Source organism: Entelurus aequoreus, linkage group LG08 (assembly GCF_033978785.1).
Source record: "Entelurus aequoreus isolate RoL-2023_Sb linkage group LG08, RoL_Eaeq_v1.1, whole genome shotgun sequence".
Lineage (NCBI taxonomy): Eukaryota > Metazoa > Chordata > Actinopteri > Syngnathiformes > Syngnathidae > Entelurus > Entelurus aequoreus.
Genome location: NC_084738.1, coordinates 70,536,283 through 70,550,918, shown reverse-complemented (window position 1 = coordinate 70,550,918; position 14,636 = coordinate 70,536,283). Strand labels below are relative to the sequence as shown.

General features: G+C 34.5%; 2 protein-coding genes across 11 annotated transcripts in view; one reads left to right on the top strand and one right to left on the bottom strand.

The window, feature by feature from the left end:
* The window catches only part of bicral (BICRA like chromatin remodeling complex associated protein), a 201,240-nt gene that overhangs the window by 32,831 nt on the left and 153,773 nt on the right, over positions 1–14,636 (bottom strand). For 9 of the 10 annotated variants that reach the window (XM_062057236.1, XM_062057242.1, XM_062057235.1 and 6 more), the window contains one exon: positions 3,247–3,358. The gene's annotated coding sequence lies outside the window, so the exon portion shown is untranslated. Of the gene's footprint in view, positions 1–3,246; positions 3,359–5,667; positions 5,741–14,636 lie in introns of those variants that run through there. The other variant, XM_062057245.1, reaches the window with a different exon arrangement.
* Positions 5,720–6,975, top strand: tbcc (tubulin folding cofactor C). Its single transcript, XM_062057249.1, has one exon. It carries the CDS (start codon positions 5,809–5,811, stop codon positions 6,817–6,819), a length of 1,011 nt encoding a protein of 336 aa, XP_061913233.1. The 5' UTR covers positions 5,720–5,808; the 3' UTR covers positions 6,820–6,975.

The following is a 14,636-nucleotide window of genomic DNA, read 5'->3' as shown; positions in this document are numbered from 1 at the left end:
ATAGCCCTAAATCACAAGTGTCTCAAAGGGCTGTACAAGCCACAACGACATCCTCGGTGTCGAGTATATATATATGTATATATATATATATATATATATATATATATATATATATATATATATATATATATATATATATATATATATATATATATATATATATATATATATATATATATATATATATATATATCCATTCATCCATTTTCTACCAATAAATATATATATATATATATATATATATATATATATATATATATATATATATATATATATATATATATATATATATATATATATATTATATATATATATATTTATTTATTTTTTTAAATTTATTTAATTTTTTTTTAATTTAATTTTTTTTTTTTTTTTTGAGCAATGACAGTTTAGAAAAACAGCCTGCTTGGTGGCTTTGTGCTATTAGAGTCAACATTGCAACTTTTTCTATTCACATTTATTTATATATATATATATATATATATATATATATATATATATATATATATATATATATATATATATATATATATATATATATATATATATATATATATATATATATATATATATATATATATATATACACACACACATATATATGTATATATATAAGTATGTGTGTATATACATACACACATATATACATATGTATGTGTGTATATATAAATGTGTGTGTGTAGGTATATGTATACATATATATATATATGTATATATATATATATATATATATATATATATATATATATATATATATATATATATATATATATTATTATTATTATTATTATTATTTATTTATTTTTTATATTTTATTTTTTTGTTTTTTTTGTTGAGCAATGACAGTTTAAAAAAACAGCCTGCTTGGTGGCTTTTATATATATATATATATATATATATATATATATATATATAAAAGAGTAAATATTTAAATTTCATGTATTTACTCATATATATACATATATATATAAGAGAAATATTTATATTTCATGTATTTACTCATATATATATATATATATATATATATATATATATATATATATATATATATATATATATATATATATATATATATATATATGTATATATATGTATATATATATATATATATATATACAGGATATATATGAGTAAATACATGAAATGTAAATAGAAAAAGTTGCAATGTTGACTCTAATAACACAAAGCCACCAAGCAGAGCAGGATGGTTTTTTTTTCTTTTTAAACTGTCATTGCTCAAAAAATAATAATAAATCAAAATCAATGTTGTTATGAAGTATTGACCTATTCAAGGCTCCAATTACTTCACATCAAAAATCCTGAAATTTTTGGGGTGGGGAAATGTTGCATATTTTGAGTGTTTGTCATATGAAAAACAGTTGTCTTTGACAAAAACGGCATAAAACGAACATAAAAAAAAACATGAAAAAGTGTTGAAGGTAAAAAAATTTTAATTAATTTTAACACTTTTTAACGCTTTTTTGGATAACCAATAATTTTAGTTGGTTTTTGAAACTGGCATTGCTCAAAAAATAATAATACATCAAAATCAATGTTGTTACGAATTATTGGCCTATTTAAGGCTCAAATTACTTGATATCAAATATTCCACCAAAAAATTCAACATTTAAAAAATAAATTATGAGTCATTCATTGCAATAACAAAAGATAAACAAATGGTTGAAATTGTGGCAATAATATTCCCCGATTTTTTTACTACTAGGTAAGCTATTTTTACATTCAACTATCCCTAGCTATGCATGCATGGACCGATCAGGCCTTCCGGGACCGATTGGGTAATGACAGGGTTGATAGCTTGGACTTTTAGTTCGGTGGATAGCACGCTTGTGTCTTATGCCGGCGACCCAGGTTAGAGTACTGGGTGGTACAGGGGGAAAAAAAGCTGGTACTGAACTGTGTGGTTTGCACATGTATAAAGACAGATTAACCACACTTTTGCTTTGCTTCTTTACCATAAACGTGAATGGTTCCTTAAACGTCCGTGTGGGTTGTTACACCGTAACCCTTCAAAATAAAACCACGGTTTTCCACTTTGTATCAGTCCATCGTAGATGAGCTCAGGCCCAGCGAAGCCGACGGCGTTTCTGGGTGTTGTTGATAAACGGTTTTCGCCTTGCATAGGAGAGTTTTAACTTGCACTTACAGATGTAGCGACCAACTGTAGTTACTGACAGTGGCTTTCTGAAGTGTTCCTGAGCCCATATGGTGATATCCTTTACACACTGATGTGGCTTGTTGATGCAGTACAGCCTGAGGGATGGAAGGTCACGGGCTTAGCTGCTTACGTGCAGTGATTTCTCCAGATTCTCTGAACCCTTTGATGATATTTCGGACCGTAGATGGTGAAATCCCTAAATTCCTTGCAATAGCTGGTTGAGAAAGGTTTTTCTTAAACTGTTCAACAATTTGCTCACGCATTTGTTGACAAAGTGGTGACCCTCACCCCATCCTTGTTTGTGAATGACTGAGCATTTCATGGAATCTACTTTTATCAATCATGGCACCCACCTGTTCCCAATTTGCCTGTTCACCTGTGGGATGTTCCAAATAAGTGTTTGATGAACATTCCTCAACTTTATCAGTATTTATTGCCACCTTTCCCAACTTCTTTGTCACGTGTTGCTGGCATCAAATTCTAAAGTTAATGATTATTTGCACAAAAAAAAAAAAGTTTATCAGTTTGAACATCAAATATGTTGTCTTTGTAGCATATTCAACTGAATATGGGTTGAAAACGATTTGCAAATCATTGTATTCCGTTTATATTTACATCTAACACAATTTCCCAACTCATATGGAAACGGGGTTTGTAATATAAATCCAAAAAATATTTGTTTTTATGAGTTCCTCAATTAGTTAGTGGAAAATAATGAGTTTGTGGCAACAGACAGTTGCAGACAAGTGGTATCTAAATAATAGTTTATTATGAAAACATGGATCCAGTACCGTACAGTATGCAGAAAAGTAAAATAAAAGTGTTTAAAATGGTCAAAGTAGCACTGTGTTAAATGATGTTTGGACTAATCAAGGTTGGCCTATATTTACTAATATTTGTTATGTTGTTGTTCGAAAATATAGTCGTAATCTCAACCATGATGACAAGGCGATACTGCATTTTGTATGCATACAAACAAAACAAAAAAAGTAGAGTACGTCCAAGTATGGATAAATGTGTCAGATAACATGACATTGTGAATGTTTATAACCTACAAGGTCCTTACGTACTTGTGGATTGTTTACGTCTGGGGCAGCCATATTGACAGTTGAGCTCCGGTACAGCAGGGGGCGCTACACACCACAGGCCTCTCGGGAGGAAGCGGCTGGTGACGTCATCATCCTGCTTGAGCGATACATATGTCAGATAACATGGTGACAATATTTGTGCTTTGTTTTAAAGATGTGCTATTTGGATTTACACTGTATGGAAAAAAACATTTAAAAGAAATTTCACCTTTGCAACCTCATTATACTATTGGCTAAGTTTTATATTCATAAATGTAAGTTTCTCAATACCCGGCCTGTTTTTTGTGCCTTTAAAAAAGATTTAGAACTCTACATTAAAACACTCTCTACCTTTAACAACCAAAAAGCTGTGAAAACGATGATGCTGTGTTCCAAATTTAATCTATTTACTAAGCTTGTGTGAGCCTTTGCACTTTGTTACATATATATATATATATATATATATATATATATATATATATATATATATATATATATATATATATATATATATATATATATATAAATATATATATATATATATATTGCATTCTATTTTAGTTACTTTATTGAGTTTACAACCCCCTGGCGCTGATTTGTACTGTTTTTGATTATTATTATTTCTCGATTGTTTGTAAATGTTGCAGTTTATAAACAAAGGTTTATAAAATTTAAAAAAAAAAAAAGTCAGATAGCTAGTAAGTTTCTCAATACTCAACCTGTTTTTTGTGCCTTTAAAAAAGAATTCTAAATTTACTTTAAAACGCTATCTACCTTTAACAACCAAAAAGCTGTGAAAACTATGATGCTGTGCTCCAAATTTGGATTATTTACGGAACTCAAAGTAGCAATGATTGTCACACACACACGAGGTGTGGCGAAATTATTCTCTGCATTTGACCCATCACCCTTGATCACCCCCTGGGAGGTGAGGGGAGCAGTGAGAAGCAGTGGTGGTCACGCCCGGGAATCATTTTTTGGTGATTTAACCCCCAATTCCAACCCTTGATGCTGAGTGCCAAGCAGGGAGGTAATGGGTCCCATTTTTATAGTCTTTGGTATGACTCGGCCGGGGTTTGAACTCACAACCTACTGATCTCAGGGCGGACACTCCTGTGTGAGCCCTTGGCTTTACACACACACACATATATACATATAGAATAGAATATATCTTTATTGTCATTGTACATTGTACAACGAAATTGTATGCAAAACTAATTGTATATATATATATATATATTGCATTCTTCTTTAGTTGCTTTATTGTGTTTACAACCCCCTGGCGCTGTGAAAAAAGCTGTGAAAACGATGATGCTGTGTTCCAAATTTAAATTATTTACTGAACTTGTGTGAGCCTATGGCTTTGCACTTTGTTATATATATGTATATATATATATATATATATATATATATATATATATATATATATATATATATATATATACATATATATATATATATGTTATATATATATAGATAGATGGATAGATAGATAGATAGATAGATAGATAGATAGATAGTACTTTATTGATTACTTCAGGAGAGTTCCCTCAGGAAAATGAAAAAAATTAAATAAAATAATTTTATATATATATATATATATATATATATATATATATATATATATATATATATATATATATATATATATATATATATATATATAGATGGATAGAAAAAAAAATATATATATATATATATATATTTTATTTTTATTTTATTTTTTTACTGAGGGAACTCTCCTGAAGGAATCAATAACTATATATATATATATATATATATATATATATATATATATATATATATATATATATATATATATATATATATATATATATATATATTCCTGAGGGAACTCTCCTGAATGAATCAATAAAGTACTATATATATATATATATATATATATATATATATATATATATATATATATATATATATATATATATATATATATATATATTTTTTTTTTTTTTTTTTTCTTTTTTTCCTGAGGGAACTCTCCTGAATGAATCAATAAAGTACTATATGTATATATATATATATATATATATATATATATATATATATATATAATTTTTTTTCCTGAGGGAACTCTCCTGAAGCAATCAATAAAGTACTCTCTCTCTCTCTCTATATATATATATATATATATATATATATATATATATATATATATATATATATATATATATATATATATATATATATATATATATATATATAGCATTCTATTTTAGTTACTTTATTGAGTTTACAACCCCCTGGCGCTGTTTTGTTCTGTTTTTGATGATTACTATTTCTCAATTGTTTGTAAATGTTGCAATTTATAAATAAAGCTTTATAAAATTAAAAAAAATAAAAATAAAATAAATGTCAGATAACATGGCATTTTTGAAAGGTATCACCTGTAACGTCCAAACGTACATATGCTTTGTTGACGTCTCGGGCCGCCACTTTAAAAGTGGAGCTGCGGTACAACTTGAGAGGAAGCGACTGGTGACGTCATCACCCCCGCGACAAACACGGAAGCGGCCGCTGACGTCATCACCCCTCCTTGCGACAAACATGGACGCCATGGACGATCAGACGGGCTGCAACGGCGCCGCCAAGGTGAAGGAGCGCCTGGAGAGACGCCACCAGGCGCGGATCGAGGACGTGGAGCGGCGGAAGGAAGCCAAGGAGAGCCACGCCGTCGCCAAGGAGAGCGTCGACTACTTCCTCCGCACCTTCTACGGCGAGCGGGCGGCCATCGAGGAGCTGCTGAGCCGCAGTCTGGACGTGGACCAGCAGCCGGCGGCGGCGGCTCGGAGCCTGGAGGAGGCCACCGATAAAACTGTCCAGTTGCAGAAGTTCCTCAATGACAGCATGGTGTTCCTCACCACCTACGACCAGAGGCAGGCCCAGGCGGCCCTCCACAAGCTGCAGACGTCTCTCACCGAGACCAGGGAGCAAGCGCTGCCCAAGAAGAGGTTTGCTTTCCGGGCCCGCGCGAAGGCATCAGACCCATCCCCGGACCAAGATGATGGTGCACCTGAGAAATGTGCCAGCACGCAAGTGGATGAATACTCTCCTGCTGTGCAGTGTGGCTTCTCCAATATTAGCGATGAAGTCCTCACAAAGTCTGCAAGTGAAGTCCACAAAGAGGACGTGCTCCTGTCCCACTTGTCCAACTGCAAGGTGCGTCTCTATGGCAACCCCAGCACCCTCCACCTCAAGCACATCGACCACTGCGAGATCCTGTGCGGACCCGTGTCCACGTCCGTGTTTGTGGACCACTGTCAACACAGCACCCTGGCCCTGGCCTGCCAGCAGATGCGGACCCACAACACGGCGGACACCCGGGTCTACCTGCACGTCACCAGCCGGGCCATCGTGGAGGACTGCCGCGGGGTGAGCTTCGCCCCGTTCTCCTGGTCCTACCCCGCGCTGGAGGAGCACTTCCGCGCCTCCGGCCTGGACCCGGACCGGAACAACTGGGACCAGGTGGATGACTTTAACTGGCTGGCTGCGGGGACTCCTTCCCCCAACTGGGCTGTCATCCCCGAGGCCGAGCGGAGGACTACATGGGAGGCCTAGGACCGATTCAAAACTAGCCTGTATATGTTTATTCATAAAATAACTTAGTTCGCATAAGTGCATCTACATGGAGAATAGCTGCCTGAAACAAATATTGCCTTCTTTTGTTTATTATATTTAACATTAAATAAAGCATGTGAAAATTATGTATGTTTCAGGCTGATTTCATGTTGCTGAAAGATACAACTAAAAAAAATTACAGATTAAATCATTGAATATTTGAATATTATCCGGCTTTTTCCATCGATATTGATGTTAGATTTTATTTACAGCAGGAGTGTCCAAAGTGTGACAAGTTACAAAAAAAAACATTTAAAAAAAAGTCCAAAAGCAGTGAAGTTGGCACGTTTTGTAATTCATAAATAAAAACAGAATACAATGATTTGCAAATCCTATTTCAACTTATATTTAATGGAAAAGACTGCAAAGACAAGATATTTAACGTTAGAACTGAGAAATGTTTTTTTTTTTTTTTGCAAATAATCACTAACTTAGAATTAAATGGCAGCAACACATTGCAAAAAAAGTTGTTTTTACCACTGTGTTACATGGCCTTTCCTTTTAATAACACTCAGTAAACGTTTGGGAACGGAGGAGACACATTTTTGAAGCTTTTCGGGTGGAATTCTTTCCCATTCTTGCTTGATGTACAGCTTAAGTTGTTCAACAGTCCGGGGGTCTCCCTTGTGCTATTTTAGGCTTCATAATGCGCCACATATTTTCAATGGGAGACAGGTCTGGACTACAGGCAGGCCAGTCTAGTACCCGCACTCTTTTACTACGAAGCCACGCTGTTGTAACACGTGGCTTGGCATTGTCTTGCTGAAATAAGCAGGGGCGTCCATGAAAAATACTTCTCTTGGATGGCAACATATGTTGCTCCAAAACCTGTATGTACCTTTCAGCATTAATGGTGCCTTCACAGATGTGTAAGTTACCCATGCCTTGGGCACTAATACACCCCCATACCATCACACATGCTGCCTTTTCAACTTTGCGTCTATAACAGTCCGGACGGTTCTTTTCCTCTTTGTTCCAAAAACAATTTGAAATGTGGACTCGTCAGACCACAGAACACTTTTCCACTTTGCATCAGTCCATCTTAGATGAGCTCGGGGCCCGGCGAAGCCGGCGGCGTTTCTGGGTGTTGTTGATAAATGGCTTTCGCTTTGCATAGTAGAGTTGTATCTTGCACTTACAGATGTAGCGACCAACTGTAGTTACTGACAGTAGTTTTTCTGTGCTCCTGAGCCCATGTGGTGATATCCTTTACACAGTGATGGCGCTTTTTGACGCAGTACCGCCTGAGGGATCAAAGGTCACAGCCTTGCCGCTTACGTGCAGTGATTTCTCCAGATTCTCTGAACCTTTTGATGATATTACGGAGCGTAGATGGTGAAATCTCTAAATTCCTTGCAATAGCTGGTTGAGAAATGTTCTTAAACAGTTTGCTCAGGCATTTGTTGACAAAGTGGTGACCCTCGCCCCGTCCTTGTTTGTGAATGACTGAGCATTTCATGGAAGCTGCTTTTATACCCAATCATGGCACCCACCTGTTCCCAATTAGCCTGTTAACCTGTGGGATGTTCCAAATAAGTGTTTGATAAGCATTCCTCAACTTTCTCAGTCTTTTTTGCCGCTTGTGCCAGCTTTTTTGAAACATGTTGCAGGCATCAAATTCCAAATGAGCTAATATTTGCAAAAAATATAAAAAGTTTCTCAGTGTGAACATGAAATATCTTGTCTTTGCAGGCTCTTCAATTGAATATAAGTTGAAAAGGATTTGCAAATCATTTTATCATGTTTTTATTTACCATTTACACAACGTGACAACTTCACTGGATTTGGGTTTTGTACTTCACATCCAATATTCCACTTTGAAATATTTTTTGGGGGAAATATTGCATATTTAGTGTGTTTGCCAATCAAAAAAACAGGAAAATATTATAAAAACGTAATCAACAGATAGATCTGAAGTTGTTCTAGAGCAGGGGTCACCAACGCGGTGCCCGCGGGCACCAGGTAGCCCGTAAGGACCAGATGAGTAGCCCGCTGGCCTGTTCTAAAAATAGCTCAAATAGCAGCACTTACCAGTTAGCTGCCTCTATTTTTTAAATGTTATTTATTTACTAACAAGCTGGTCTCGCTTTGCTCGACATTTTTAATTCTAAGAGAGACAAACTCAAATAGAATTTGAAAATCCAAGAAAGTATTTTAAAGACTTGGTCTTCACTTGTTTAAATAAATTCATGAATTGTTTTACTTTGCTTCTTATAACTTTCAGAAAGACAATTTTAGAGAAAAAATACAACCTTAAAAATGATTTTAGGATTTTTAAACACATATACCTTTTTACCTTTTAAATTCCTTCCTCTTCTTTCCTGACAATTTAAATCAATGTTCAAGTAAATTAATTTTTTTAATTGTAAAGAATCCATCCATCCATCCCTTTTCTACCGCTTATTCCCTTCGGGGTCGCGGGGGGGCACTGGAGCCTATCTCAGCTACAATCGGGCGGAAGGCGGGGTACACCCTGGACAAGTTGCCACCTCATCGCAGGGCCAACACAGATAGACAACATTCACACTCACATCCACACACTAGGGCTAATAAATAAATTTTAATTTAATTCTTCATTTTAGCTTCTGTTTTTTCGACGAAGAATATTTGTGAAATATTTCTTCAAACTTATGATTAAAATTCAAAAAAATTATTCTGGCAAATCTAGAAAATTTGTAGAATCAAATTTAAATCTTATTTCAAAGTCTTTTGAGTTTCTTTTTAAAATTTTGTCCTGGAAAATCTAGAAGAAATAATGATTTGTCTTTGTTAGAAATATAGCTTGGTCCAATTTGTTATTTATTCTAACAAAGTGCAGATTGGATTTTAACCTATTAAAACATGTCATCAAAATTCCAAAATTAATCTTAATCAAGAAAAATTACTAATTATGTTCCATAAATTATTTTTTTAATTTTTTCAAAAAGATTCGAATTAGCTAGTTTTTCTCTTCTTTTTTTCGGTTGAATTTTGAATTTTAAAGAGTCGAAATTGAAGATAAACTATGTTTCAAAATTTAATTGTCATTTTTTTCGTGTTTTCTCCTCTTTTAAACCGTTCAATTAAGTGTAAATATCATTAATTATTAATAATAACATAGAGTTAAAGGTAAATTGAGCAAATTGGCTATTTCTGGCAATTTATTTAAGTGTGTATCAAACTGGTAGCCCTTCGCATTAATCACTACCCAAGAAGTAGCTCTTGGTTTCAAAAAGGTTGGTGACCCCTGTCCTACAGACTTAAGCACTGAAAGTAAAAATGTATGACTTATCTTTAACACTTTTACGAGTGGGGCCCTTTTGGATCCCCACAAATTTTAGTAGGATTTTTTAAAAACTCAGTGTTAAAAAAAGAACAATCACAATCAATGTTATGAATTATTGACCTATTTAGGGCTTTAATTATTTCACATAAAATATTCCGCGTTGATTAAAAAAATTAACATATGACTTATTCTTTATATTTTTATGAATGAGACCCTTCTGAGTTTCTGAGACCAAACCTGAAGATAACCCGAAGGTTGAAAAATAAACTATAAATTGTAGGGATGTCCGATAATGGCTTTTTGCCGATATCCGATATTGTCCAACTCTTTAATTACCGATACCGATATCAACCGATATATGCAGTCGTGGAATTAACACATTATTATGCCTAATTTGGACAACCAGGTATGGTGAAGATAAGGTACTTTTTTTTTAAAAATTAGTAAAATAAGATAAATAAATTAAAAACATTTTCTTGAATAAAAAAGAAAGTACAACAATATAAAAACCGTTACATAGAAACTAGTAATGAATGAAAATGAGTAAAATTAACTGTTAAAGGTTAGTACTATTAGTGGACCAGCAGCACGCACAATCATGTGTGCTTACGGACTGTATCCCTTGCCGACTGTATTGATATATATTGATATATAATGTAGGAACCAGAATATTAATAACACACAGAAACAACCCTTTTGTGTGAATGAGTGTGAATGAGTGTAAATGGGGGAGGGAGGTTTTTTGGGTTGGTGCACTAATTGTAAGTGTATCTTGTGTTTTTTATGTTGATTTAATAAATAAAAAAAATAATTAAAAAAAAAACAAAACGATACCGATAAAAAAAATGATACCGATAATTTCCGATATTACATTTTAACGCATATATCGGCAGGCCGATATTATCGGACATTTCTAATCAATTGTATTGGGTTTGAAAATGAAAATGACCCCTGCACGCTTTGGTTTTTCAGTGGAAAAGGTTGTTTTAGTGCATGTTTTTAAGAACTTCACTGGCGTGTACACTTCTAATCAGTATTTTAAGACCACATGAAAATTGGCAAGTGTTTTACATTTGGTTAGATCCAAGTAGAGCTCAAAATCCAAGAGAAAGACAATAAATGAAGCAATTTATTGCAAACAACATTAAACTCTAAGACAGGCCTGGGCAATTATTTTGACTCGGGGGCCACATTTAGAGTAAAAAATGTGTCTGGGGGCCGGTATATCTATTTTAAGGGACACGAATACAAAACTTCACAATAATGTCTGATTGAATGCTAAAAACGTTATGACAGACCGCCTTAAAAAACGTAATGGAATTTACATTTTCTATGAACGATAAAACACTGAATATTGACAAAATATGAATGTTACAGACCCTTTCCATTGACATATTTTACAATCAAGTGAAACGCAACAAAAATATGAACGCAAAGGGTACAAAATAAACCCACCTACAATCTGATATATCACTAAGCTTTAGAACTTTGTTGTGAAAAGCTCCTTCCGCCTCTGTGGAAACGCTTCCCGCCCACACTTGGTGCCTCGTCTGAGCTGCTGTGACGTAGATTACCATAGTAACTAATTAGATTACCATAGTAACTGATATATCATCCATAAGCGCAGATTCCAACCATTGAAATACTTTGTATAGTTCAAGACTTACGGTCATTAAAAAAACATGACTGCACATCATAATGGCAGCTACACTTTCCATCTTAAAGATCTAAAAAAATTATTTGGGAATGTCCAGCGGGCCAGACTGAAAAGCTTAACGGGCCGCATGTGGCCCGCGGGCCTTAATTTGCCCAGGTCTGCTCTAAGAGGATGTTTATCAACTAAAAAACACAAAATATCCAATATTTTCCCCCCAAAAGACTTCAAAGTGGAATATTTTGTGTTCAACTCAAAGTGTGAGTGTATGTTTTGTATTCTAGTTTCTTCAAAATAGCCACCCTTTGCTCTGATTACTGCTTTGCACACTCTTGGCATTCTCTGGATGAGCTTCAGGCACACCTGTGAAGTGAAAACCATTTCAGGTGACTACCTCTTAGGATAGGATAGATTGATTGATTGGTTGAGACTTTTATTAGTAGGTTGCACAGTGAAGTACATATTCCGTACAATTGACCATTAAATGGTAACACCCGAATAAGTTTTTCAACTTGTTTAAGTCGGGGTCCAGGATAGGATAGGATAGGACTTTATTGTCATTGCACAAATACAACAAAACTATGTTTTCAGCACAAACCCGTTGAAGATTAGACAAACAGTGTACAGGGTTACAGAACAGGAATGCTGATGGGTCGCCAAAGGCGCCCTGTAAAAGATAAGAAAAAGGTAAAACGCTGGGGAAGAAGATGAGTAAAAAAAATACAACTAGACTGGGCTCCTAAGGGGGCCTAGTGTGGGAAAAAACCTCCATGCCATGCACACATAAACACGTTACATTTAATCACAACAACTCGCAACAGAGGGGGTGGGGGGGAGTTGGGGCCCTGGAGGTCGACTGCTGCTATGAAGCGCTGCCAGCCGTCCATCACCCCGAGGGGAAACTGTTGAAGCTTATCGAGAGAATGCCAAGAGTGTGCAAAGCACTAATCAGAGCAAAGGGGGGCTATTTTGAAGAAACTAGAATACAAAACATGTTTTCAGTTATTTCACCTTTTTTGTTAAGTACATAACTCCACATGTGTTCATTCATAGTTTCGATGCCTTCAGTGACAATCTACAATGTAAATAGTCATGAAAATAAAGAAAATGCATTGATTGAGAAGGTGTGTCCAAACTTTTGGCCTGTACTATATGAAAAAGCGCGTTATGAATAAAGTATGATTTGATTTGATGTGAAGTAATTGGAGCCTTAAATAAGTCAATAATTCATAACAACATTAATTTTGATTATTTTTTTGAGCAAAGACAGTTCCCACTAAAATCATCCGATATCTAAGAGGGCCCCATTCATAAAAGTGTTAAAATTAAGTCCCACATTAGACTTAGACTTAGACAAACTTTAATGATCCACAAGGGAAATTGTTCCACACAGTAGCTCAGTTACAATTATTTATTATTTGTTATTTTTGCACTTTTCACGATTACATCTCTAAATCAACTTGAGGTACATTGGCGTTGTTAGGCCTATTGTAGGGGGGCTCAAGCCCCCCTAAAATATTCTTAAGCCCCCCTAAATAATTTGGTTATATATATATATATTTTTAATTTATTTTTTTACAAATACATGCCGACATATTTATTATAAAGTGGCCCGAATATGAGTTTCAATAAATAATCATATAACCTGTTATTATTCACTCAGTTTCCCCTCACTTCATAGCGTAAGGTAGAGAGCCCCTTTAGTGCGTTGGTATCCAATCCATTCCACTTGTTCATATAGAAAATGCCCACATCACTCAAATTCCAGTCCGCATTTTCTTTGCGACCTTGCTTGCGGTCCCTGCAGGTGTACGAAACACATTATCTTCCTTTACAATGAGTGAAGCTGCACAAAACCTTGTGTGTGCAATTGTAAATAATTTAGTTTTTAAGTTTTGTGTTTCTTGTAGAATCTATATAAAATAATATACATTAGCCTATTGTTAAAATAATAAAAAAAACATAATTAAATATATTTGTTTTATTGTATTGTTACATTAATAGCTGTTGTATTATTATATGATGGCTTGTTAAACATTGCATAGGATTTTCAGAGGGAGGAAAAACCAAGACATTTAATATAAATTGTAAAATTAATAAATACATAAAAAGAAAAAGAAAAAAAGGGTTAAAAGCCATCGTCCCAGGGAGCATTTCATTCCGTCCCGTGCATTTTTTTAAAAACAATAATAATAACAATGAATAATTTCTAAGTCTTTGTTAGCCGTTTGTAAAGTTTTGTGCTCGTGCGTAACGTTCGCTCGCATCCTGTGCATCTCCTGGGGGCTAAGCCCCCCCTGTCCTTAAAAGCTAGTGACGCCCCTGTTCAGGTATATCTATTGATTATAAGCCCTTATGGGTTGTTTTGTTTGTTTTTTTTACACCCTTTTTGTGGCAAAATTTGCAATATTTCCCCCAAAAATATTTGATGTAAAGTAATTGGAGCAGTGGTTCTTAACCTGGGTTCGATGGAACCCTAGGGGTTCGGTGAGTCGGGCTCAGGGGTTCGGCGAAGGTCAAAACACACCCGACTCATCGTGTAAATGCAAACTTTTCCCTATCGGCGTATTACGGATACGGCAACAGCAGAAGTCACACTGATTTGCAGGTGTGTAGTTTGTTGTGAGTTTATGCACTGTGTTGGTTTTGTTGTTTGAACAAGGTGATGTTCATGCACGGTTCATTTTGTGCACCAGTAATAAAACATGATAACACTTTAGTATGGGGAACATATTCACCATTAATTAGTTGCTTATTAACATGCAAATTAGTAACATATTGGCTCTTAACTAGTTATTGTTAAGTACTTATTAATGCCTTATTCGGCATGACCTTATT